The 27,745-nt window shown below is 44.7% G+C and overlaps 1 protein-coding gene across 27 annotated transcripts in view; it reads left to right on the top strand.

Moving 5' to 3' along the window:
- MCF2L (MCF.2 cell line derived transforming sequence like) overlaps positions 1-27,745 on the top strand; it is an 828,274-nt gene that overhangs the window by 424,527 nt on the left and 376,002 nt on the right. For all 27 annotated transcript variants that reach the window (XM_069204968.1, XM_069204983.1, XM_069204981.1 and 24 more), the window contains one exon: positions 1,119-1,202. In XM_069204968.1, the coding sequence (XP_069061069.1) occupies positions 1,119-1,202 (84 nt within the window). The remainder of the gene's footprint in view (positions 1-1,118; positions 1,203-27,745) is intronic.

The raw sequence follows: 27,745 nt of genomic DNA, 5'->3' as shown, positions 1-27,745 counted from the left end.
ATACAGCATGTTTTGCTGTGAACTACCATAAAGGAGGCAACTGAAAACATGTACTCTCCTGGAGTGCCTCCCAAAAAGGAGTTCCCAGAAAGCGAGCACTCGTAGAGGAATACAAGAAGCCAGTGAGAGTGATGGTAAACAGGCTATGCTCTGCGTGAGGAACAAAGACATACTGGATAGCGAAAACAAATAAAACCAGCAAATAGGAAGCAAGCAAATATGAGTTACAAAACGCCAAGCCAAGGGTAGGCAAATAGTGGAATGGATTTCCAGGGAAGCATGTACCCAGTATGTCTTTGCAGCTGTACAGCTGGGCTGTCTGTTAGACTTAGACCTAAAAAGGAGTATTGGTGGAACAAAATCATTGCCTAAGATCCCCAAATTTGGTTAAGCTGTATTTTCTGATTTCACTTTGTACAAATCAGCTGCTAAATTGGTATTTACAGGTCTCACTTTTTTTACTTCAAGTGTTAAAGCTTTGTCTTTAACTCTGTGCATAAGGGTAGAGCGAGTGTGGCAAGCAGAATTCACATGAACTCTGCTGGTTTTGGGCTCGAAGTTCAAGAGGACCGCGAGCTGAGCCAAGGCCCACAATCTGTCTCGAGCCTCGCTTGAGCTTTTCAGGGTTGATTCGCTGTCATTGAATTGATGAGGCTGTGGGTAATAACTGACTCCTCTAATTATTGTCAGCATGATATTTTCTAAGACAGAAAACAAATGGTGTCTAACAATTGTCATGTGTATACCTGGTCCTTACTGAAAGATGCATGCTATAAAAATCTGTCTCAGGTTCCCTAGGTTGTTGAAACTGTAGCCAATGTGCAGCTCTGTGGGCTGAATGACTGCTGTGGAGCTGGGAGTATCTGTCCCACACGTTCTTCACCTGGTAGATGTAATGCAGAGCTGTAGTGTACTAAAGGGCGTCTAAAGAGCATTGATGGAGTTGGGTAATAGTAACAGCCCACCGAAGAATGGAAGACAGCTGAGTTTGTGGTGGTACTGTGTTAGTCATTTAGTTATTATTAATACATTGTCATTTTTCTGAGCCTTAATTCGAGATTATTTTTCATTCTACCGAAAACGTTTTTATGACAGACTTTTATTGATTTAATTTTCAGATGAAATCATGCAGCAGGACGCCTTTCCCCTGTGTGCGGCGGATATTGAGGATCAGCTGAAGAAGCAGTTTGCCTATCTCTCAGGTAAGGACTGAAAGCCCATTTCTTCTAATGCTCACAACTGCTAATTGTCTGCTTTTCCTAACAAGCTCTCTAGCGGTTTGTCTTGTTTGGTTTTGGCTGCATTACAAGATGTATCATTTTGGAAATTACATATAGGTTGGATATAGATATTGTGAAAATTAGCAAGATATAGGTTGCTCGTAGGAGTACACATGTATGAATTGTATAAATGTTAATGGGTATCAGCAGTTCATCAGCGTCAATTATGAGCATCCTGGGGTTAAATGCAGCAATTTTCACACCCGATAAAATACGACACTAAGGTGTTCCAAATTTATCATGCGCAGGAGAGGGTTAAAATGGCTAGGGAGAATTAGGTCGAAACAAGGGAAAGAAGTAAGAAAAACACAAGAGGGCAAAAGGAAATGAAGGCGGAATAAAAGAAATGAGTCCTCGATGCTCTGGCAGAAACCATCTGCCCAAGCATGGGCTAAGGAAGACAAGACAGATTGTTTTACACTACACTAATTACAAAGAGGTGAGGTACAGACGTTAAGGACCCAGCATGTACCCGAACGGATATTGCTGATGCATCCACACTAGGTTTTGTTTAGTAAATGAGTGTTGGAAGGTGGGTGATTAGTTGTGTGGCCTGCACAAGTAATGAGTCCGCACACGACCGCCACTGGGAACCAAACACCCCATTGTAGCGATTGACTCATAGGGTAGTGGTGCAGAGCAGTCCAAGGCATACTCAAGGGAGGTGGTGTGGGCTAGAAATCCCCAGTCACGAGCACACAAGCATGACTCTCAATAAATGATTGTCCAGTCTGTGCTTTTCTTTTGATAAAGTAAAAGTACATTTATTACTCACACACACACTACTCAATACTATGCAACAATCTACAAATATACACAAAGTGATGGAATCACTCTGGGAGGACATTGTGTAATCTCTCATGTCTCCTCTAAGGGAGGATATAATCCAGCAATCCACATGGCAAAACAATCCCCGGTGTCCCCTTGCAACATTTGACAGTAATGTGGAATGAACACGCCTACATCTGCAATTAACCAGGTGGTCAAAAAGCGAAAAATCAGGGCAGACTTGATGGTCAGAACCGTCCTCTAACAATGAGCATTTATAGATAGGCAGTACCTTGTGTGTGATGTCCCTGTTTGTACCTAGCCCTTTTGTGATGACAGAGAGGTAACAAACTGCAAAATGAAATGGGACTGGATAAACTACTCAAGCCTGACATTCTGGAGGTCCCTTTTCAAACTAACTAATGGTTTTGAGTGGTTTGTTTAAATGGAGAGGGTGCTATTTATGGTAAAGACCACATCTAAAACAGCCTGTTTGTGCTGTCAATTATGCACACAGGTAATACACAGTTGCAGCCACACAGACATATTTGCCTAACTCCCATACTTCCCATGTCGTTCAACCAGTCCAAAATATGTGGTCAGCAGCATTTGGCATGCTAAGATTTTTAAGGCCCTATATCCCAGAATGTGAAGTTCTGTTGCCGAAAGACATAACTGTCTGAGGGTGTTGGGTTACATACAACACATGTCACAGTCATGAGTGGAAATTAAACAAACAAAAAATACAATTACTTTTTTATTATCTTGAAGGCTTGATTTTGTTTTTGGTCCACTGCGTTAGTATTGTCTACTTTTACTGTAACCCACATTCTGAAAAAAAAAGCATATGAAGGAACATTTTTAAGTTGAGCAACCAGACTGGTTGCAAAAGACATATTATGGGTTAACCATACAGGGAGTTGGAACCCAGCCATTGCTTAGCATTAGTTGACTTCCCTTTCACTCTAATATGCCAACTTCTTATTTGGGTCCCAGCTTTTCAAACTTATATTTCTCCCTCCCATGGAACATAAACACATTACCATCTCTTTTGATTGACTGGCTTCTGTGCTTCCACTGCTTGCTTTTTAAGCACGACTTTTTTCTTTTTGGATAAGCACTCCACTGGAGTGAATGTCTTTTCCAGCTGTCTCCCTCTATGTACCTTTCTCACTAGGCAATCTATATTGCTCCCTGTTGCTTATAAGCTTCTTCACACCCCTTCCATATTTTGCTTCCTTACTCATGTGCTTCTCTCCTACCTAGCTCCTCATTGCTATCTGGCCCAATGCTTGTCCTCCCCTGCGCTCCACCCCCGCCATCCTTCATGTTGCTTTTCCCACCCCCGCCCTCCTCTGTCTCCCATTGCTTCTCCTCCCCTCTCCCCTCTCCCCTTCTCCATCTTGCTTATGCCCCCACCCTCCATATTGCTTCCACCACAATGCCTCTTCTGTTGCCTGTTGTTTCTCCTCCACACTCCCCATGTTGCTTGCATCTCCCCGGCCTCCGTGTTGCTTCCCCCACTGCGCACACCTCTGTCACCTGTTGCTTCTCCTCCCCACCCCCGGCATTGCTTTTCTTACCCACACCCTCTCTGTTGCCCCACCCGTGCCCTCCTTGTTGGTCCCCCCACCTGCTCTTCAAAGAAATACTTTCACACATTTTTGAATTTTATTTTGCCGATCCAGCTCACCACATCATTTTGTAGGCATGTGCATGCATGTAATGTGCACCTAGAAAATCATGCAGCTAGCCTTACCAGAGGCATTTTTCTTCTTTGCTGCACAGCATGTGGGAGGATGTACAGCACAGCTAACTCATTGAGAAAACCAATAGGTCTCAAAGGCAAGACCAAATAGTTCTGCCAATACTTGTTACTTATTTTCATTGCCCGCAAACATATTCATTGCCACTGTTTACCTTTGAAGGCAGCCACAAAAGTAGGCCATACATTAAATCATTGTAAGAGGATTTGCAAAAGACTTGGGACCCACAAATAGGAAATGCACTGCATAACCTGAATGGTTTCTTTTAATACCTGATTTCAAATTCACTTGCAGCACCGGTTTCCCATTCTTATCAGATCTCCAAAACTGTTTGGCGTATGAGTGCAGTGATTAGTATTCTTAAAACTGAAGGTTTAGCATGCGGTGGTGGAGGTGGAACTCTTAGCGAATGGAAACCTTTATTTTCATTATCAGAGAATGAGCACAACTGTTTATCTGCAGCTTAGTTGCTAGCACTCCGATTGTGAAAACGTCCAGTGCTCGAATCCAGATTTGCAATGTGCACGCTTTAAATAATGAAAGCAGTTTTTATTTCTACAAACCTACCCGAGTAAAACATTTGCTTTGTGTCAAGAATTGCCATCAGTAAAAACATTGCTGTCAAACCAGTTTTCATTCATTGACCAAAGCGGTTAAACTCTTGCAGAGAGAACAAAACTAGAAATAACAAGCATTGGCAAACCCAATGGCAAGAGCTTAAAGGTAGTGGTTTAGAGGAGAAGGGAGTGTAGCGGAGTGGAGTGAAGTAGAGTGTTGTAGAGAGGTGCGCATAGAGTGGACTAGAGGGTCATATAGAGGAGTGGCGCAGAGGAGTGTTCTAGAGTGTAGTAGACTGGAATGCAGAAGAGTGTTGTAGGGGGGAGTTGAGCAGAGTGAAGTGGCATACAGTTTTGTAGACTAGAATGGGGAAGAGTGGCATGTCATAGAGTGGAGTGCCATGGGGGGGGGGGGGGGGAGGGAGTGGAGTGGACAGTCGTGGATTGGCTTAAAGTGGATTGGAGTTTCGTGGGGTAGAGTAAATTGTCATAGAGTAAAGTGGCAGGGAATGGCATTGAGTGGAGTGACATTGAATGTTGTGGAGTAGAGTGGTGTGGTGTAGCGTAAAGTGGAGTAGAGTGGTGCTGGGAGACTTTGTATGCTCTAATACAAGAGGTTGATGATCAAGTAGATAGACTAAATATCAATCAACATTTAATTTACAGGGAACCAATTCAGCCACACAATAAAAACCCAAATCAGAAATAAAATTAAAGGGTTTTATTGCAAATTAACACTCCGGTTCATGTAAACAAATCTCAAGATAATACTGCAAAGATACACTATTACCATAGGCTAGCCAGATCCACAATACAGAATATTAACAGCAGAATCAGGTGTTCTGAATATACACACTGGCCATTTCCCTTAAACATTAGTGCAAGTGACAGAATCTAGCTAAGTTAACTAAGGACAATTAGGGCAAGTTATCTGGAACCAAAGCTTATCAAAAATGGCATCTAACCAAAGAGCAAGTGGGCGAAAATGAAGAGCAGAAATAGGACAAAAAGAATTTGGAAAAATGAAAAAAGAAACTTGAAAGAAAGGCATATGGGAAAGGGAAGGTGTCAGCATTTCAGAAGCTCAGTCACGAGTCATCTTAAGGGCTAATGTGTAAGCCTAAGCCACACTCAGCAAGGCATGGGGCAAAGGGGAATGTCAGAGGTCTGTACCTCTCAAAGACCAAGAAATCTGCCTTAAAATCAATCAGTGAGAGTCATAGTTAATTCTGCAATTAATCCACTGGGCAACACTCATCGATAAGGCCATCACATGTTTCATTCTTCTCCATCGCAAGGTAAAACGTTTTACAGCAGGTTTAGGTTCTACGACAAGCTTGGGAGCATTGCTGTTCTTGGTCTCCTTAACATCATTTGCAACGTGTATGAATGGGAACAGTCATTTCTCTCTCGATCTCTCCATGTACCTTCTCCAAAGTTGTCTTCTCAGGCTTTCTATGTGTAAGGCAAAAGTACATCTATTTCCAAACTATTCAAACTAACATTTCATCGAAAAATACCTGCAATGAAATAAGAAAATGGAAAACAGTTTCTCATGTTACGGACATTTCAGGCCTAGTAAGGCCAACATTAGGTAAAGGCACATTTAATTCCTTGTTACACTGTACCCATGTTTATTTCTATATTAATATAAAGGTTGGTTACACTTTCCCATTTTAAACAGCATGTTACAGTTAATAAACAAAATTAAATTAACACATGTATTCAACTATGATTGAGAAACATATTTAGAAACGTAAATCTTCAGCATTAGTGCACCTATTACATAAACTGTTATTGTTTCAAACGCAACTGCATTCAAATTAACTGAGGATGATTAGATATAACACTCCATGATTACATTTCTCTTAGTGAGGTTAAAGCACACAATACTTGTCATTCTTTCACCACTACAGTGAATACACTGTATTACTGGATCTAAATGCATCAATTTACATTAGTCAGGGTTTAGACCACACAGTTTGGTATATATGCTGAGCACATATATGTCATGTTTATGACCTCAGGGGGTAACAGGAAATTCTCTGCTGCACCAGTGGCGTGGTGGTACTTATAGTAGAGTGTCATAGAGTGGAGTGGAGTGTCAGAGTTGTGTAGATTGGAGTAGACTGGTCTGGAGTACTGTAGCATAGAGTGGACTGGCGTACGGTGGAGTAGAGTCAAGTGGTGTGGAGTGCAGTAAAGTGGAATGGAGTGGAATAACAGATAATGGAGTGTAATAATGTGGAGTGGCATAGAGTGTTAAGAGCAGTTCAGTGTTGTGGAGTTGTGCAGTGGATTGTTGTGCAGGAGAGTGTTCTTGGAGGAGACTGCATAGAGCGAAGGGACGTAGAGTGTCATAGAGTGGAGTAAAGTGTCGCAGAGTGGAGAGGCATAGAATGGAGTGGTGAAGAGTATCGTAGAGTGGAGTAAAGTGGCATAGAGTTGCATAGACTGGTGTAGCATTGTAGAGTGGATTAGTGCAGAGTACTAAAATGCCACAGAGTAGAGTATCGTAGAGTGGCATTGATAGTCATACAGTGGAGTGTCTTAGAGTGGAGTAAAGTGGTGCAGCGAGGAGTGGCATAGAGTGGAGTAGCGCAGAGTGTCTGAGTGGAGTAGTATAGACTACTGTAGAGTGGAGTAGCTTAAAGTGATCTGGAGTGAAGTGGCGAGGAGTGGCATAGAATGGAGTAGAGTGTTGTAGAGGAGAGTGTCATAGAGTGGATGAGCGTGGAGTGTCATAGAGTGGCGTAGCACAGAGTGGAATAAAGTGTTGTAGAGAGGAGAGGTGTGGCATAGAGTGTAGTGAGGTGTCATAGAGTGGTGTAGAGTGGCGGAGACTGTCAGAGTGAAGTGTCTTAGAGTGTTGTGCATTTGAGTAGCCTAGTTGGAGTGGCAAAGAATGGAGTGTAGTAGAGTTTCATAGAGGGGAGTGTCGTAGAGTGGCATAGAGTGGAGTGGCATACATTTCTTTATTGTGCTTTCCTAAATCTGATTTATGATGACATTTTGCACAGCTCATTTACATACATTTAAATGTTGTTCTCTGCTAGAAAAAAACATTTCCTTTCCAAACCCCAGTATCAAGCAAGATTGTCACATAGATCCTCTCACTTTGAAGCCAGCAAAAGAAAAGTAAACACCAAGCTCCATAGGAAGACAGAACCTGACATTTGACCTCTGTCTTTAAATCCAAATCAAATGTGACAACTTAAGAACATAATTTAAGGGCCTGTTTACAGAACTCAAGCACTCATGGAAGACTACAAAGAGCGATGGTAGATGGTCTCTTATACCACTGGAGGTCCAAAGACGTGCTGGACAGCCTAAAACAAATAAAGCCAACAAACTGAAAGCAAGCAAATGAAGTTACAAACCACAAAGCCAGTGGTAAGCAATGGGTGGAATACATTCCCAGGGAAGCCTTCAAAATGTCCTCAAGATGTATTTTCAAACTAGTCAGCTGCGCTGTGGGGTAGGCTTTGACCTACAATTAGAATCAAGCCAAAAACAGTTTGTTTTACATGGCTTATTATTGGCTACCCCTGTATGAGCTTGGAGCTGACACATCCTTGTTTCATTCTGGGGTGTGCAATGGCCTTAGTGCCTGTAATGTGATGCTCTACAGTGACTCAGTCCAGTGGGCCTTAGAGAATTCTGTGCTGCTAGTTCCCAGTAACTTTATCCTATGTGTTCTGATTCAGTTTGAGTAGACCAAGTTACGAACACTGGAGGGTAACATTGGCAATGTGTCGCCAGTCACAGCACTTTCCCTTAGAGTTGCGTAATCTTCTAAACCTCATAGCTGTGAACTATTCAAAGTGCATAAGTGATTGAGGGATGAGAAGAGCCTGTGGACCAAGTTGTACAGTTACTATTAATACTTGTCCTTTGTTTTGCAGCCTGTGGAAGTCCAGACTAATGTCTCTATTACTTAGTCAAACCGGCAGGAGAGGTTTGCATTTTAACCTAAAATAAGAAATGTGTGGATAGTCCCCATCCTAATGAAAGATAATTCATGGTTCTACTATATGCTTCTTGCTAATTATTCCTGAAATATGCTGAGTGGTTGAATAATTAGTATAGTTTTTGAAGAATGTACTTGATCAGGCCTCATTTTTTGTTTAATGACCGTACAGATGCATTGTATATATTGGGGAGAAAATTAACCCTTCACTCCCTAGATCAGTAGTGGAAAATCCTCCATCGTTCTACTATTCCAGGCTCTGATAAAGTATCCATAAAATGTGTTGTTCTCATCTATTGTATGTATTTACTGTTGAATGTCTCATTCTGATAGCTTAAACAGGAATAATACATTATTGTTCACTATTTTGCATCACCTCATATAACATTTTCGAACAGTTTGAGTTGTACAGCATGTTTCTTTAGTCTCTTATAGCACAAAAACAGTTCTAAAAGTAATCTTCTAATTCTGCAAATCAAGCTAAAAAAAATATAGCTTCAAGGCCAAAGAGACCTTCTTTTAACACCGGGATCAACTATTCAACTAATACGTGACTTAAGGATGCTACCAAGGTACAGGTAATGGAGAATCAATTTTGCTGGTGTATGTACGGCCTCCCTCCATGGACACCTCGCTTTTTCTTTCGTATGGAATTGGGCTTTGACTATTTGTCTGATTCATAAGGGTTGCATCATTATTGCTTTGAGTCTCTGTTTGGATTAACAAGCATGCAGCTCTCAATTGGGAGATTATTTTAGGCTGCTTGAAGTGTGATAAGGATATTTCAGTCCACTGCCTAAATTATGTATAATCTTCTTCCAAAGCCATAGGAAAGATTGAAATGTTTACTTTGCTTCGTACTTTGACCAAATCAGATATTCAGAAAGTTAAAAAGCTCTTCACAAGCCAAAGGTATCTAGAGAGGAAGAGGAACTCAGGAAATCTTCACTGTGTGATTATGTAATTGTACAAACATCATCCCTGCCTTGGACCATATTTGACTTGTGTCTTGACTCTTCAGAAAAGAGCTGTCTTAACCAAATTGTGGCTGGGTACTATTAGATCTATGGTCTGTTTACCCTTGGGCCAATATGAAAAATCATCCATTTTAGTTTGCCCATGTGATGAGGTCTCCATACAAACACTAGATCACTTTGCTTTCTTTCGTAAATATTATGAATTCGAAACCAAAAAGCTTTTAAAATTAATTCTTAAGGTATATTGCTTTCGCCGATATAAGCCTGTTATTTCCCTTATATGCTCTCAAACCATTTGATTTGTTTTTATGTTGGGAATTTCTGTAAGTCAGCTGTACGCAAACAAAACTCATTCACTGTCTGATACTTCCCTTTTTATTGTTTTGCTACGTAAATGAATTTTATAGATCAAATCTTTATTATTTTCAAATTATAAAACATCGCATGCAACCCACATCTCAGTGTGCCAACAGGCTCATAGTTAGCTTACTTTGTGCGAAACAATAAAAAAAAAAAAAAAAGAGATTTTAATACAAAATACAACTGTATTTCCCCACGACTGGCTATTAGTGCAAAAATCAGACAATCTCAGGCTCCTTTACAATATAATCCTGGTCATGTGTGGACCTCCCCTTTAAGGTTCGCTCTCTATACTCAAGTCAAATTCAGAACACTCAAATAGGATGGGCATGTCAATTCAGAAAACTCCCCAGATGGAATACGCAAGTATGGTTGCCAGAGTTCTTTAAAGTCCCCACTCCGATGCAGCGAGGCCAGGGTAAGCTTTTCCATAGCGAGGATAAACCAGAGCTTATGTAACCATGAAGTCGTTGTAGGGATCTGCTCAGACCCCCACACGGAGAGCAAAAATTGTATTGCGGCATTTAAAGCTAAAGCCATCTGTCGTCCCCTCAGTGACCTCAAAGGAAAAGTGATAGGGTTGGGAAGGCCCAGCAAAATGTATGCAGGGAATTGGGGAATCTGATTGTCAAAAGCCATGTCAACAGTGTCCAATATATATTTCCAATACCGGTGTAGCTTGGGGCAGTGCCATAGTAAATGTACAAGCGAACCTCCCCCCCCCCCACACCCCCTCCAACAAAGACTGGATTTAGTGTGATCCCAGGCATGAATCCTTGTTGGGGTGTAATACCAGGAGGTGGCCACTTTATAAGCTGTCTCTGGTCCTGCTGCGTTATAAGCTGTGTGGTGCGCTCTATAAAAAACACTCTCCCACTCATTCTCCGATAACTCTCTCCCCAGCTCCTTCTCCCATCTCAGTTGACCCTTAGTCTTGGGCAGGGGGACCTCCCCCGCAAGAGGGCATAGAGTTCAGAAAACATTCGATTATCACCCTTTTTCGTGAGAATCCATTTTTCAAACGGTGTTAACGGCCTGTCAATTAATGCTCTATTGGCTGGTTGCAGGGCCCAATGTCGAATTTGATAGTACATCATCCTATTCGCCTCGGTCAGACCATATGTCTCTCTAAGCTGGTCAAAGGGGATAACCCCCTGCTCGTCGAATAAGTATCCCACCCTTTTACAACCTCCCTCATACCATCAACGTAATGCTTCCGGCTGTAGTCCCGGACCAAAATCAGGATTCACCCCCAGGGGGGTCATTGTGGACGGAAAGGTTGTCAAGCCCCCTCTGCCAGCGACCCGGTCCCACACCCTCATCGAAACCTCCGTGACCGGGGATATGTACAGCCCCCGTGCTCTGACGCCGCCTAAGCCAGGGTTCCTTCCATATGTGAGAGCCGGCCACCGCCTGATCCATGAAACACCAATGCTTCTCGGAAGACGGACGGCTCCATTCCAAGAGGAAACGCAATTGTGAAGCTTGAAAGTACCGAAGGAGGCAAGGGACCGCCAACCCACCCTGCCGCTTAGGACGATACAGTACCTGTCGAGGTAGTCGCGCCGCCTTCCCCTCCCATATGAATCTTAGAACCGCCGATTGGAGAGTCGCTAACGTTCGTGACGGAGGCTCCCGAGGAAGCGCTTGAAACAAATACAATATACGCGGTAAGATGGTCATCTTAACTGCTGACACTCTGCCCAGCCAGGACAATTTAAGCCTCCCCCATGTCTCTAGGTTGCGCTGCACCTCCCGGGTCAATTTCGCGTAATTCAACGACGCCGTACGGGCAACAGTGGAACCCAACTCCACGCCCAGGTATGGAAGCCCCGAGGGAGACCACATGAAATGGAATCGGGCCCTCGGGTCCCGTTCATGCTCAGAACTGATAAACTTGCCCATAGCCTGCGATTTTAGCATATTAATTCGGAACCCCGAGACCCGACCAAATTCCTCTTGGACATCCATTAGTGCCGGCAGTGAGGTCATAGGCTCCACCAAGGTAAGGATGACGTCATCCGCTTATAACGATATTAGATGCTCGTCCCCTCCAAACCTCACCCCCATAATCTGAGGGTTATCCCGGAGCCTCTGTGCCATAGGCTTCATGCAAAGTGCGAACAGGAGGGGCGAGAGCGGACAGCCCTGCCTAGTCCCCCTCTGGACCGCAAAGGGCAAAGAGAGCGTCCCATTGACCCGCACCGCCGCTCGAGGTGCCTGATAAATGCAGCGAATCCATGCCATAAAGCCCGGACCCAGTCCGAAGTGCTCAAGCACCTTAAACAGGTACGGCCAGAAAACCCTGTCGAACGCCTATTCGGCATCAATAGACAGAAAGAGCGCTTCCCTACGAGAGCGCTCCGTTTTATCCAATAGATGGAGCAATCTCTTGGTATTATCGCTACACTGCCTGTGCGGTATAAACCCCGCCTGATCAGGATCCACCAGGCCCGGCATATAATAATTGAGGCGGTGTGCCAAGATACCAGTAAATAGTTTGGCATCGATATTCAGGAGGGAAATCGGCCTGTAGGAGGCGCACTCCTCAGGGTCCTTCCCCGGTTTCGGGATAACCACGATAGTGGCATCCAACATGCTAGGCGTGAGGGTGCCCGTTTGACGAAAGGAATTAAAGAGTCACACTAGGACGGGTGCAAGTTCCACACAGAAGGTTTTATAAAAAAGCGCAGAAAAACCGTCAGGGCCAGGTGACTTCCCAGTCTGCAGTCTAGCAATAGCAGATATAACCTCCTCTGCCCTTATAGGTTGGTCTAACGAGTTTGCCTCTTTTACTGTCAAGGAAGTAATAGCTATATCCTGTAAAAAGGATTCTGGTGTTGAGACGCCAGGCTCCTCAGCCCTACATAGGCCTTCATAAAATTCCACAAAGCCCTCTGCTATTTGGTCGCTCGTATGAGCTTCTGCTCCCGAGAGGGAGCGGACCATTTTTATCAGTGACGCTGCCCGCTGCGCTCTCAACCTATGCGCCAGCAGCCTCCTGCACTTGTTACTTCCTAAATAATACTTTTGTTTAAGGCGGATTACCACATATTCTGCCCTGTCCCAGTCCAGCCTCCTCAGCTGCTTCCTCAATTTCTCGAGCTCTCGCCATATTCTAGGAGCACCAGTATGTTTATGTGAACGCTCCAGTACCCTCACTCACTGCTCTAGCTCCTCCCTAAGTTGTCTCCTTGCCCTATTGTCCCTAGAAGAAAGAGACATCACCTTACCCCTCAGGACAGCCTTCAGTGCCTCCCTCAATGTTGCAATACTCATGGCCCCATCATCGTTAAACCTAAGGTATTCGATAATTGCCCTTCGGATCGCCTGTACTGTTGAATTGTTCTGTAGCATCGAGTCCCTGAATCGCCACCCCGGTGTATCCACCCTCACCATGTCCATGTGAATCTCAACTGAAACTGGGGCATGATCCGACAGGGCCCGTGGCTCAATCGCAGAGTTTCTAACCCGGGGGAGAAGCTCCCGAGTGGCCAGAAAAAGGTCCAACCTAGCATATGTTTTGGTTGCCGCTGAATAGAAGGACTAGTCCCTCAACGAGGGGTGCGCACTCCTCCACACATCCACCAGGCCACACTCACTCAGCCACTGCTGACCAGCATCCGACAAAGACCCCGTCTGCCCATACCGTTGGCCTGATCGGTCCAGATCCCCATCCATCACCAGGTTAAAGTTGCCCCCCCGGCAATACGGCTCCATCCGGGGATTGGAGCAGCGGAGTCGAAGCCTGTCTTAGGAAGGTTTCTTGTTGGGAGTTAGGTGCATATAGGGAAGCGATCGTAAAAGAAAAACTGCCCAATCTAAGCCTCATGGCTAAAAGCCTCCACGGGAAATCATGCAATTGTGATACCACTTCCCCAGGGAAGGAGAGAGTGAGAAGTATCACCACCCCTGCATGCTTTGATGGTAGAGAAGACCAGAACTGCCTGGGGAACCACTTAGATCGCATACGATAGGTGTCCTTATGGATAAGATGCGTCTCCTGGAGGAGACCTATATGACTCCCGGATCTCTCCAAGGCAGACAGGACGGCAAGCCTCTTAGTGGGGTTATTGAGCCCCCTAACATTTAAGCTTATACATTTAATGGTCATAACCTATGCGGAGGGGATCAAGCAAAGAAGCAGAATCACACCAGGGGACAACCCTCACAAAGAACTCTAGCCCACTTAAAACCCCCAGGTCCAAGAGTGTCACTACAGAGAGCCAGTATTGCAGGGAAACCCAGCAACAAATAACTAACAAGCACAACAGGTGCCTACAAGACAACCGTCCTCGATCATCGAACTCCTCGAGGTAAAGTCTCCACGGGGCAGTATATCCACCCATGCCAAGTAACCAGGTCCATCGCCCCCGCCGCCCGACCCTCTTCGACAGTCAGCAAGTTGTTAGCAGCGCGGGCCAAAGCAAACCCAGACACGCCCGAGCCTCCTCCTAGGCCGAAGTCCCGGCGGCCACATTGTTCAAAGCGGTTTCTCTCTCCAATCTCCGCTCCGAGGCCGGTGGGCGCTGCACCTTCATTCTCTTCTCTTTTCTCCGCCAACGAAGGAGACCCCCCCGACGGAAGAGCCGCCCCCTCACAGGCCTCTCGGCCTATATCCTCCAGGCCCAGGACACGGCTAGCCTCCGGGACGGACCTCACCTGCCGAAGCTGCTCCTCCCATTGGAACACCAAGCGGAACGGATGGCCCCAGGAGTATGACACGTTGTGCGCTCTCAAATGATCCGTGATCGGTTTGAATTCTCTCCGCCTCTGCAGGGTCTGCGCAGATAGATTGTGAAATAACTGTAGATCATGCCCTCGAAAGGCTACGTGCTGAAGATTGCGGGCCCACTGTAGAATCTTTTCTTTAAGAACAAAGTTATGGAGGCAAGCTAGGATGTCCGGGGGGCGGCCTCCGGGGCCCCCAGCACGCCCAACCCGATGGACCCGATCCAGGACGACCTCCTGCGTCTCCTCCGGGCCCAGCAAGGAGCGGAACAAGTCCACCACGTAGGCTCCGATGTCCTCCTTTTCCACGCCGACCGGGGCCCCTCTATTACGAATATTTTGTTGCCTCGAGCGGTTTTCCAAGTCCTCAACCACCATCTGGAGGAGATCCTGCTGCTCACGGAGGCGGACTAACTCTTGCTGCAGTCCCGCCACCTCTTCGCCACGAGGGATCTCATTATCTTCTAGCTGCGATACACGTTCACCCAAGGAGGAAACCTCTCCTCGCAGCTCCCTCACCTCCTGTGAGATGTCCCTGCGTAGCTCTTGAATATCGCCTCGGAGCGAATCAAACAGGGAGGTCAAAAAGCCCTTCGTAACCGGAGAGCTCTCCTCTGAGTCCATCTCCGCCCGGCTCTCTGGGGCCCTCGTCCCAGACGCCTTCTCCGGCGCAGTCCCCGATGCCAGGCGCACTCCGGCAAGCATGTCCCTCACTGAGCGCTCATGTTTTGATTTTGCCATCGCCATTTCGCACAGACCTGATCAAGACTCGCCAGCTCAGTCCCACAGGGCCACCAGAGTCTCCGTCCAATGCCGCTCCGCCACTGCCTCCCAATTAGGGACCGCACCTGGTCCAGCTGACAGGAGCCACCGCTCACAAACTTGTTCAGGAGTCAATCGGCCGCAAGCAGCAATGTAGGCCTGCCACCGGGCCCTCAGCCTCTGTCATGATCCCGCGCTCCACCAGGCCCCAATCAGCCAGTCCGCAGCAAGGAGCACCGGCCCGGGCCCCCCGAGCCAAAGGCACAGGCCGGGGCCCCCCACTCCTCCAGGGCGCCCAGGCAGCCGAGGGCCAGCGCCTGTTCAGGGGCCCAAGGAGAGCCCCGGGGCCCTCCTGCTCCCCCGGCGCCAAACTCCAAGGGCCGCCGGAGGAGAGCACGTCCCGCTGCCCAGACCGCCTCCCTGGCCGGGCCGCGACCACGCCCCAGCTCCAAGGCCGAGCTCTGCTCTCCCGCGGGAGCTGCCGAAACCCGGTCCGGGTCGCCGCCGAATGGAGAGTGCTCAGAGGGTACCTCACAGCTCGGGGGGAGCCTCCAGGCTCCCCCCAGGCAGGCCGCGCGGCACTTATGTGGGTTGAGGCGGCGGAGCGCTGAAGGATCTGTCCTAGCGCCCCGCCATCTTGGACACGCCCCCGTAAATGAATTTTAGTCTTTTAACTGTTAGTAATATTGTAGGTAAAGATTTTATGATTGTTCTTAAGTAATCGAATAAAGCATTATTGGAGTGATTGATAGTTATCTCTGATTTTGCTAGAGGAGGGAAAGTCATTGAAAGCTTGACCCAGGCTCAGACCAGAAGCACGGTTGTGGGTCAGCTCATAAAAGTAAGCCTAGTCTTCATGTGGTTTCTTCCCAGGGCCCTTGTTCGTTCCTCGTTCTGCAAGCTCCCGGCTGCTCTCTTCCCATCCTGTGCAACAGATGACGTGCTGGCCAGCAGCGCTTTGCTCAAAGTCACGTTCATCTTCGATTACCCCAGGGGGGCGGTTCGAAACTCTTGGTGCTCAGACAGCAATACCTAGCTACTGTACTGATTTTAAACAGTCTATGATCGACACTTCACAGCATTCTAAAGCCTCTTCTGGACCAACCCATCAGATAGCTGGTGATCAAACATGTGAAAAACAGATCATTCCACCTGAACTGAAATTTGTGTGCCGTAGTGTACCGTTGTCTCCTTGAAGACCTGTACTCTCTCGTATCTCAGAAACCTTTGTGTTGATAATATGTACCTATTACCATAACTGAGGTTTTGACTTGTCCTGAAGTCAGAATTTTTGTTAAGTTAGGAGAAACCGGGTGTTAGCAACATAACAAATAATAGAATGTTCTGCCTTCCATTAAATTTAACACAGTGTGATAATGTAGATGCTCACAAAGAAACACAAAGCATTGTCCATTGTTTTTAAACGGGAGAGAGAAGGAGATTAAAACAACAACCTTTACTCCATGTGGCTCTGATGCTTATGATCCAGTCTTGTTTTGTGGTGTCATAAAAATTGTGTATTTGTTTTAATTCAGGGCTCTGGTTCCTCACCCCCACGTCAGGGGTGTAGCTGTGAGGGGTGGTGGTGGTGGAGGGTGTATGTGGGGTGGTACTCCCCCGCCCCCCCCCCCCCCCATCCCCCTTCTAATAAATTATTTTTCTGATAAATAGTTGAGTACAGATGCTTTCAGTCGGGAATGAGGAGATGTCTGCCAGATTACACCAGGAATGTCTACTTTCATTCAGACACAAATGCACACACACTCACTCCCTCTCAGTTTTTAAAGTTGTCAAAATACTTGTAATTTTACAAAATATTGTGTTTTTCCTCTCTTAGTACCCCTACAATCCACATTACTCTCTCTTTCCACTGCACCATAGGCCCCTTCCATGCAGCCTGCTTGTCGTACAATGTATTTTTACATTATATGCCTGTCTGATTGTCGGAAAATCTGAAGTCCACATCCACCCCCCCTCCCCCATTCTTACAGATCAATCTACTCCACTCCCCCTTCTGGAGGTATACTTCGTCTCTGGGCCCGCTCCTCCGGTCCAGCTAGTTTCAAGGGAGGTTTTACTCTGGTTGATTGATTCCCTCTCCACTCAGAGAGTAGCTGCCTGTCCAGTGGCTGAAGTGAACAATGTGTACCCAGGAAACATGGGTTCAGTCCAGGCTTTCCTGCTTGATCAAATAGTTGGATCCTAGGCAATTACTTTACTGTGCCTTCTTTTTATTGATAATCAAATTTGAGAGCACCTTGAATTGTTTCAGTTCGTTCAGGATGTGTACTGTACAAAAACCTCTTGTGTGTGGTTTATTATACTATAATACCGCCCCATCTGTAATTACAATGTTGGCCTTGTTTATGGGATATGACAACTGAAATGCTTCTTGGTTCACTAATAAAATATTTGTCAGAGCAGCAGAAGGGGCAGTACTAAGTCCTAAGGCAGGGGCGTAGCTTCTATTGGTGCAGCAGGTTCTGTGGTATCAGTGCCCAGAGTCCTGAGGGGCCCACCTGAACCCTGGTTATTTTTTAATTTCACAGTTAAAACAGAGGCCTGGGGACTATTTCCTTTCTTGCTCTGCGGTCCATGACCCACTTGCTACATATGCCACTGCCCTAAGGTGAAAACTATAACTTCTAAAAAATTGCCCTCAATGAAATTATGTAATGCAGTGTACTAAACTGCTAACCTTCCGAATGCCAAAGGAATCCTTTTTTTTCAGTTTTGAAAAGTATTCTATTTTTACATGATTTTTGCCTGACTCGCATGACAAACATTTGGATGTTTCGGTTCGTATTCTGGATCTTAGCCAAGCCGGGCGTCTGGCTCAGCTTTCTTTAATAATATACTAGCTAGCCCACCTTTAGTTCTTGCTCACCCAAACGGCCCAGCACCTTTCATCCAGAAACTTCATCCTTTAAAAAAAAGCACAAATGTTTGAGAAAACTATATCTGGAAGTGTACCTGAAGTCCGGATTTTCTTCTCTTCTTCTCTAAGAATAAGACCTTTCTATGTTAAGTTAAAATTGAGCCCGAATTATGTTTTCCCATTACCACAATCACCTATGACATGTCTCAAGATGTGCTCCAGGTATTGCAATTCTTCATCAAGCCAGTGAAAAATCTAAACCTGTACAATTCTTAAATATCATGTGGCCTTATAAAAAAAATCTGAACTTATATGTACGTAGATATCTTGTGGCCTGTACAGTATATGTGACTGCACTTTGTGTGCTCTCGTATGGTTAATATTACACTGTACTTTGTATACTGTGGCGCCTCGATAGCAGTCTGTTTCCATGTGCGAATGTTAGTATAATATATTGTATATTTCTGTACGCTATTTGACTTCCTCTAATTATGTAAAATGATCTCCTGCCCTGGTGGCTGTGGGTGATGGAATATAAAAACTGCAAATAAGTAAATAAATATACAAAGGCTAATTACTTACCTTAAAACCGATCGTTTGTAGTTTTCTCCTAGCAAGACCTTAAATTATATCTATATATAATTTAAGGTCTGGGATAAGGGGGAATAAACAATAAATCAACATACAAAATCCCACTCAACCTGAATTTCTCCACATGTTGCTAGAAAACATCTAAAAACTGGTCTGACCAGAAGCAATGCTCTTAATACATTTTCATTTATATTAATTTATTTATTTTTATCATATTTTAATTTTAATGTAATCCACAATTTATTTCAGAGAGTTGTACATCTTTATACAATTGTTAAATCTATACATTACATTCCTTCTTTTTCCTAAAACCACACATTAAAAAGCCACAAAAAAATCACCATTAACATATTTTCTTAAAACTAGACATTTATGATTCCATTACGTATAGCGGCTTTTACACCCCCCCCCTTCAAATATTACATTCCCACTCACTCCTGCATTTGTACTCCAACATTTATACACTCGCATGTGCCATACATCGCCACCCCAGCCACTCGCCACATACACTGCATAGTCATTGCATGGTTGACCCTGCCAGGAGACATAACCACCGCCAGCACAGCTCTCTAGGTGACTGAGACACACAAGCCCCTCGACCACTTCAAGGTGGTGTCCTCTGATGAGATGATACCTTTTGCATTATTAAAATGGAGGTGTGAAGGGACATGGGCACACCTGTTTGTTTTTTGCATGGTCAGACTCGGACATAAAATACATCCAAGCTACAAAATAAAAGTGCCTGTATTAGTGAATTAGGTAGCAAAAAAACATGACCCATGTGTGCAAATTGGACAGTTTTGAAATTTATAAATACATGCTGTAGAAGTGTTTTGCAAGGTATGGGGATTGAATGGATTTGAGCTTTCTCTAAGGCATGGGTACTCACAAACTTTTTCTCGGGGGCCATAATTGCAGTATGGTTTGCGGCCGAGGGCCGCACTGAAGTGACAGCGGGGGTGGGGGAGGGGAGGGGGGGCTTATAGGGGGCACAACCACCCTGCCCCCTTTTTCAAAACATTGCTAAACAATGCTGCATCTGCTCTCACCCCTACCCCAGTATCACACACAGCGCCATCTGCTCTCACCCCTACCCCCAGTAACACACACAGCGCCATCTGCTCTCACCCCTACCCCAGTAACACACACAGCGCCATCTGCTCTCACCCCTACCCCAGTATCACACACAGCGCCATCTGCTCTCACCCCTACCCCAGTAACACACACAGCGCCATACACACACAGCGCCATCTGCACACAGCGCCATCTGCTCTCACCCCTACCCCAGTATCACACACAGCGCCATCTGTTCTCACCCCTACCCCAGTTTCACACACCGCGCCATCTGCTCTCACCCCTACCCCAGTAACACACAGCGCCATCTGCACAGTGCCATCTGCTCACCCCTACCCCAGTAACACACACACAGCGCACACACACACAGCGCATTCTGCTCTCACCCCTACCCCAGTATACCACACTGCACCATCTGCTCTCACCCCTACCCCAGTAACACACACACAGCGCCATCTGCTCTCACCCCTACCCCAGCATCACACACAGCGCCATCTGCTCTCACCCCTACCCCAGTAACACAAACACACAGCGCACACACACAGCGCAATCTGCTCTCACCCCTACCCCAGTAACACACACACTACATTAAAAACAAATAAATAAATGACCAAAAAGCCTTACCTGCCTCAATAAAGCCCTGTAAAGATGCCACAAATGTACAACGGCAGGCAGGTGGGCGGGCGGCAGACGTGGAGACAGTGACAGGAAGCAGACGAAAAAGCCCCGTAAAAGTTAGCTGCAAGCGCTGACTTTTAAGGGGCTTTGGCTTCCCGCCACTAGCCAGAATCTTTATGGAAACGCCATAAATAATGGCCGCCGTACGTAAACGTAGAGGAGGGCCGTGGGAGCATGTGCAAAGAAGCCACTATTGCGCATGCTCCCGTGGCCCTCTTCTATGTTTTATGTACTGCGGCCATTATTATATGGCGTTTCTCGGACGTGTCCGCGGGCCGCCAAGGTAGGTCCGTGGGGCTGCTGGCGGCCCGCGGGCCGTACTTTGAGTAACGTCGCTCTAAGGCAATGTTTATTGTAATATCAGGGAAATCGACTGTAAAAAATGACCCTTCAAACTATAAAACAGGGCCCAAACAGTCAAAATAATGACCCACACACTAACTGGTCAAATCAACCCTTCGGGCATTGCCTCATTGCCCTATAGGCCAGTTCAACCCTGGCATGATGTCTGTTTCCTTTGACTTTCTCATTTCTGGGGCAGGATTACCTACAATTCCTAGGTAGGGCTAGTTTGCATTATACGGTTTAGCACCATATTGCAAACTCTTATAATCCACAGATTTGCTTAAAATTTATTTTTGCTTTGGTCAGTGATGTTGCAACAGCACAAATTTGGACCCTGTGCTGTAATTCGTTTTGGCTGGTTTTGATACTTTGGGCATTTTACCACTGCTAACCAGTGCTAAAGTGCAAGTGCTCTTTGTCTAAATTGTATTGGTGATTGGTTATCCTTGATTGGCAAATTTGATTTACTAGTAATTCCCTTGTAAAGTGCACTGGTGGCGACCAGGGTCTGTAAATAATATGCTACCAGTGGGCCTGCAGCACTGATTATGCCAGTAGAACAAGTTACTCACCTTTGGTAACTTTCTTTCTGGTGGATACTCAGTCTAATCTTAGATTCGTCACTACTCTTCTACCTCCAAGTTCTGTGGGATGGTCTCCTCCCTCTACCCCCCATATACAAGTTCCCAAATTAGAGATCTAAACACTGGTACTTCCAATTGTTTTGTGTTCCATGTCCAGGGGGTTTGAAAGGAGTCGAGCAAGAAACTGTTGTCTCACAGGAGAGGTGCTTATATAAGGCTCCTCTCTGTCTCTTCTGGGGTGGAAAGCAAAGTCTTGAATGAAAACGTACAGATCCAGTCTGGTGCCTGGGTATATTTTGAAGGTCTGCAGTTAGATGGAGTATCCACCAGAAAGAGCGTTAAAGGTAAATGACTTGCTCATCGTTGATATGTGCTCTCACAAAAACAGATTGATTGCCCCGAATATAAATGAAGAAAATAACACAAGCTTGAGATATGTAGTATGGTGCTAAATAGCACCTTAATGCAAATTACTATCATCTTTGTATTTTACACAATCTTAACCTGGTCCAGAAATGATTTTGATCTTGAATGTGATGAAGCATTGTATGATGTTGTAGTGCCACAGTCTAGAATGTAATGTATGATTTCACAGTTAGTGATTATTGTCTGGGATTCATTCTTCTTCAGGGTAGGAGAGAGACAACTGTCATAGTCAGAAATCCTGGTGTTGCTTCTATGTGCCATTGAAAGTACTCATATTCACAGGTACATTAGGTTATGGGTACGAAGATTGGCAGAGAAGAGTAAGTGACTTATTTGAAATGGATAAGAACTTAACAATTGTTAACACTTAAGTGATTTGAGACTGATAGACGAGGTAAGATAGATTGAGAACATTTTATCTTCACCTTCCAAGCTGATTGGATGCTCAGACAAGAAAGAAAAGTGAAAAGGAAAGAATGTCACCACTGCACTACTTTGTTTCATTCCTAGGTCTGGTGATAGCCAATACCTTTTGATTTTACTTAAACTATTTACGGAAATATATACAGAGGCTTTCATGCAGCTCTTTTTATCCATTTGTGTTATTGTCATCACATCCATCTACCCCAATGGTCTTCAACTTTCAAACTTTTTAATGCAGTGCCCCCCCCAATGTTTAAAAAAATAAAATAATAAGAATTCGGGCTACCCAGTATTCTTCTCAATGTTTCTATTAAATTGCCAAGGTTTAAATATGACTACACATATTTAAACATTTAAGTTCTGTTACCTATTTTAGAAGCATTTGCAACACAATAGGTCTCACATTATAATGTTTCTTACCTATGTGTTTTGTTTTGAAGTGTAGTGGATGTATGTGGTGTGTAGTAGAATTATGTGTGTACTATTGGAATTGTTAGTTGTTTGTGTGTGGAATTGTGTGTAGTGTGGTGTAGTGTATTTGTAGAGTAGAGTTATCTAGCATGCTGAATAGATAGTGGTGAGAGCTGCAGAGAATATATAGAAAGGAAGAACGAGAGGGATAGGTCAGTGGTTCCCAACCTTTTGACTTCTGTGGGACCCCCACTTTATCATTACTGGAACCCGGGGACCCCCACTGAATCATTATTGGAATCCACGGACCCCCCACTGAGTCATTACTGAAAGCTGGGGACCTACCCTGTTAATATAATTTAATTTTCTAAGGATTCGTGGATCCCCTGAGGTGGCTTCGCGGACCCTCAGGGGTCTGCAGACCACAGGTTCGGAACCACAGTGATAGGCAGTTTGTGCAGGTAGTGGTTATTGACATTGAGACAGAGGAGTAGAAATAGTGTGTGAGTTAGAAAGAAGGGGAGTGCAGGCCACATATGCTTAAAGAGGGAGCTTTTTCAGTATGCAGAAGACACACTAAGAAGAGGAAGAGATCGTGTGTTTGAGATGCAGAAAATTTGAAAAGGCAACGGGAAAGAAACTGTGCATGAAGATCTGAAGTTAACTATATTAGTGATGCAGGGATAGTGCAGGAGAGAGCGAGATAGATGGGTTTGTCATTGGTAAATGCAATAAGTTTTGCATATGTGATTAATAATAAGCATTTTTTTGTTAGTTGTAGCTTGGTAAGCACTTGTGCAAAAAGCTTATCAAAGCATTGGCAAAGCCAATAGGTCTTGTCTATGAGAGATTTATTGGCTTTGCTAATGTTTTTTAGCTGTGTTGTAAATGGCTGAAAGTAATCTAACAGGGCTATATGACACTACAGCATTGTCCGTGGTATAGTGCTTTTTGAACATTTTCTGTTATGCTGCACTGAAGCTAGCGCTGCTGTATTAAATGGCTAACAAAAACTTTGACAAAGCCGATAGATCGTGCAAAGGTGAGACCTATTGGTTTGCCAGTGCTTGATATGGAATTCCATATGGTAAGTTATAAGTATTTATACAGTGTTTACACTAAATTCTTATGTTATAGAATGGAGAATGCCCGTGGCAAGGTGTCAGTGTGTCCAGATTCAGAAGCATTTTAGAACCATACAAAAACTGTGAAAATTTGCAATATAAATGTGCTGAATGTAACATAAGATGTCGATAGACAGAAAAGGCCAATAGGTTACAGCATTTATCACAGTGGTACTATGTTACTTTGGATGGGGTGTCGGGGTAGTTTTAGGGGTGGGGGGGGTAGGGGTAGTTTTAGGTTTTAGGGGCGGGGTCGGGTAGTTTTAGGGGCAGAGGTGGGGGTTCGGGGAAGTTTGAGGTTTTAGGGGCGGGGGTGAGGGCTCAGGGCCGTTTTAGGGGTGGGGGGGGTCACAATAGTTTTAGGGACTGGATGGGTGTCAGGGGGTCTGCACTGAGGAAGGTTTCTGCAGTACGGCTGGCTTACCTCCTCTGAGGAGAACGAATATTTATGTATATATTTATTTAACAATTTTGTATGGCACTCAAGCAAAAATTAAGGTATAAGAGCTTTAGACTGCAACAAAAGATACAGAAGGGATTATCTGTAACAGCTTCAGTGGATGCGAGAGGGGCAGTCAGAACATGAGCCATGGACTGAGGGGGGGCTGCGATGAGAGGAGCTGGCGAGGAAGGGCAGCAAAGTGACCCACCCGCAATTGCTGAGTAAGGGGGGGGGGGGGGGGGGTCGCACTGAGACAGGTTTCTGCAGTGTGGTCAGCTGTACCTCCTCTGAGGAGAAGGAGACTTGATGAGCTTAAATATTTATTTAACAATTTTGTGTGACACTCAAGCAAAAATTAAGGTGTAGGCTGCAACAAAAGATACAATCGGGGTTATCAGTAACAGCAGCAGATGCAAGGGGGTAGTCAGAACATGAGCTGTAGACTGAGAAGGGGGGGTTGCTTTGAGGCAGGTATGCGAGGAGCGACTACAAAGTGACCCAGCTGCGATTGCAGAAGGGAGGGAGTGACTCTGTATGTGCAAATTGAAAAAGCCATGGTATTGATTTGTGTAAGCACGTCAAAAAGCAATTATTTAAGATGTAAATCAATTAATAAGGTGTTAAAGTGATTTCAATGGTTTTTAGTCTGATGTGATTTTGTAATGACCCTGGTGTCTGCAAGGTAACTAGGCTTGTGACTGCTTGCTTAGTAGCAACATATAGCTATAATCGGTGTTCACAGGGTTTCCTGGAGTTTTTCTCCCCTGTGCCACTGCATATGCTGCACCATCCAACAGGGTCGTCCAGGGGGCTGCCTTGGCGACTGTTCAATGAGCTGAAGCTAAAGATGAACCACTTCCAGTGACCTGTGCCCCACAGCACGGCTCCTGGATCCCGCTTCTCTGACTAGCTGTACCTCTTCCTTGGAGAACAAGACACCTTCAGCAGCCGTAGACTGAGAGGGGGGTTTGCGAGGATTGACGTTGAAGTGATTGGTAAACAAGAGTAATGAAAATAGAAGAGAAGGGGCAGGACAGAGGATGTGATGTAACACCCAGCATTCTCGACCTTCGAGTCTCAGTATGGTAAAGGTATGGCCTTTTTGAGCAAAATACAGTGCAAGGCTGTCGTCAAACAAAATTCATAACACTACCACTAAACAGTATAGCCATTTTGGGATGCCAAATAAAACAACAAACAAAAGCAGTGCAGGGCTGTTCATCAGATGGACTTCCAAACACAACCAGTAAAGAAGCAAACAAGTAACCAACAACAAAATAGTGCAAGAAAACAACAGATAAGATCGACAGTCGAACAATACAAGTAGTTAGTCTCTGCTCCAGGGGAGGAAACTAATGAGAGCAAGGCAAGACTAAACCGATAAATTACCCAATAGCAAAGAAGTCTTTTTCAAGGACACACCACATAACAAATAAAAAGCTATTGGGCAGGATGAAAGCCCATGAACTGATTACAGCATTTCTCGAAGAGACAGCGTATTTGCTACCTAGGCTCAACCTAAAAATGCAATCACATGCATGATTGCCATACATACTATTCTAGGCCTTTCTAATGTGTAAACGTATGCACAATGTGATTCTCAGAAATGGGGGCGGGGAGGTTTGAAGCCACGTTAGTGATGGCCCGTGAGAGAGGGGCTGACTGCCACACATTTTTTTTCTGCTTAAAACAAAGCACTGTTGTCAGCAGGATGCTTCTTTTAGCCAGAAACTGGCGCCCCCCCATGGGATCAATAAAGTGCTCCGTATGGGTGGCCTTCCCCCCCAGTTTGAAGACCCCTAATCTATCCCCATCTCAACAAGTGTATCTGCCTATTTCAGCAATTGACTAATTTCACCATGAGGGTTGGCATTCTGCCCTAACACAAGGAGCACATCCGCACACAGTGTAGGTCTGTTAAGGACCAGAACTAATGTGACAATCTGTGATTTTGAGACCAAAGCATAATTTTGCTTTTAGCCAACGGTTTTTTTTCTTTATATATTAGCGAGGCATGGGAAGATCCGACAACAATAACGTTTTGCAAAAATCATGACAACACACGGGACAAGCATTGGCAAAGCTAAAAAGCTGGTGGCCATAGCCTGAGCTGTTGCGTCTTATGGTGGCATTGAAGAAAAGACTGTCACAGTTCTGATTGCAGAATCCCCTTTTCAGAACTGTGGAGAACTTTAATTTGCAACTGCTGTAAAGATTGGGTCTTTATATGCAGGGTCCAAGCAAGAAGTGGAAGGCATGAAATTTTACATCCTTTTAAAGAAAAACACTCTGACCTCCTTTTAGTGATTTTTTTTTTGTTTTTTTTTTTTTTTGTTATGGCCCACATTAGTAGTTGTGCTTTTCGGTGAAAGCTCTCTATTTGTTTTTAACCTGCTACTGTATGGTTTGAAGACATATTTGCACAGAATAGCAGCAAGTGACACATTGACTCACTAAACAAACCGACATCTCACTGCAGACGACTGGGCTGACAAAAGGCATTTGACATATCACATATCTGCATCTCTACCTCATGGGCAAGTCCTATCCACTAATCCATTAAATAAATGGACCTGTTGCATAATGGATGAGAGCCATGCCTCTATTATTTAAAAGTTTCCCGACAAACACTTAATCTTTCATTTGTTTTATTGCTGCTCAAGAGACTGAGGTCACCATTATAGATTGTATCTCTGATCTTGCTTCCCCAGCAGTGTTGCTGTCTACCATATACAATCTCTTTGCTGAGTTCAGCATTCAGCGTCTTATTTGGATTAGCTCATTGGATAAGTAACTCAGACTTCTCGTCCATACATAGCCTCATTCATAGCCTCACTGAATGTATTTAATTTATCTACAGGGAATATTTGAAAACCTTGAGTTCCATCTGAAGCTAGCTAGGTAGTCGCTTCAAAACGTAACCTTAACTTTGTACTATTTATAGAAAACATCACCATAACTTTACAAATGTCTTAAACCTTACTCTCAACAGTATTTATCTCCAGAACATGAAAACAAAAATTATTGGATTTTTGCTAAGAAAATGCCTCTTAATTAGTTTAAAATATTTTAATGAGATTGTCACTAACATTTGTACGCTGCCCCTGCCCTGTAATAGGAAAAATATCAACATTACCAAACCTTCTCATGGTTCACAGAGGAGCTCTACGGTAATAAATGATGAATCAGTCACTCTGAAAAGCAGTGATAATTGGGCATGTTGTGCCAGTCGCTTGATATCCTACGTTAACATAGGAAAGCCGATAAAACCTATAGAGCTATTGCAAAACAATTTTTCCATAAACACATATTAAAACCTACCATTTCTTTCCCATTTCCGTACACTGTTAATCGTTATTTAAAATTATTATGCCCTAGGTACTCGCTCGTTTGCCTCCAATTCTGTATTTTTATGTGTTCGTTTATATATGCCTTTTCGACTGTCCTGACATGTTCACAAGATACAATGAATAGCATTTGATTTTCATGAGCTGGGCGTTGTAATCTGCGATAAATGGGTCTTGGCTCCCAGTTTCTGGTGATCTGAGGGGAGTTTTCAGCACGTGGAATCTGTGCTGGACCATATATTGTAGGGCGG

This window comes from Pleurodeles waltl, chromosome 8 (genome assembly GCF_031143425.1).
Source record: "Pleurodeles waltl isolate 20211129_DDA chromosome 8, aPleWal1.hap1.20221129, whole genome shotgun sequence".
Taxonomy (NCBI): Eukaryota; Metazoa; Chordata; class Amphibia; order Caudata; family Salamandridae; genus Pleurodeles; species Pleurodeles waltl.
Note: the sequence above shows the minus strand (reverse complement) of the source record. Positions and strands in the feature narration are given on the sequence as shown.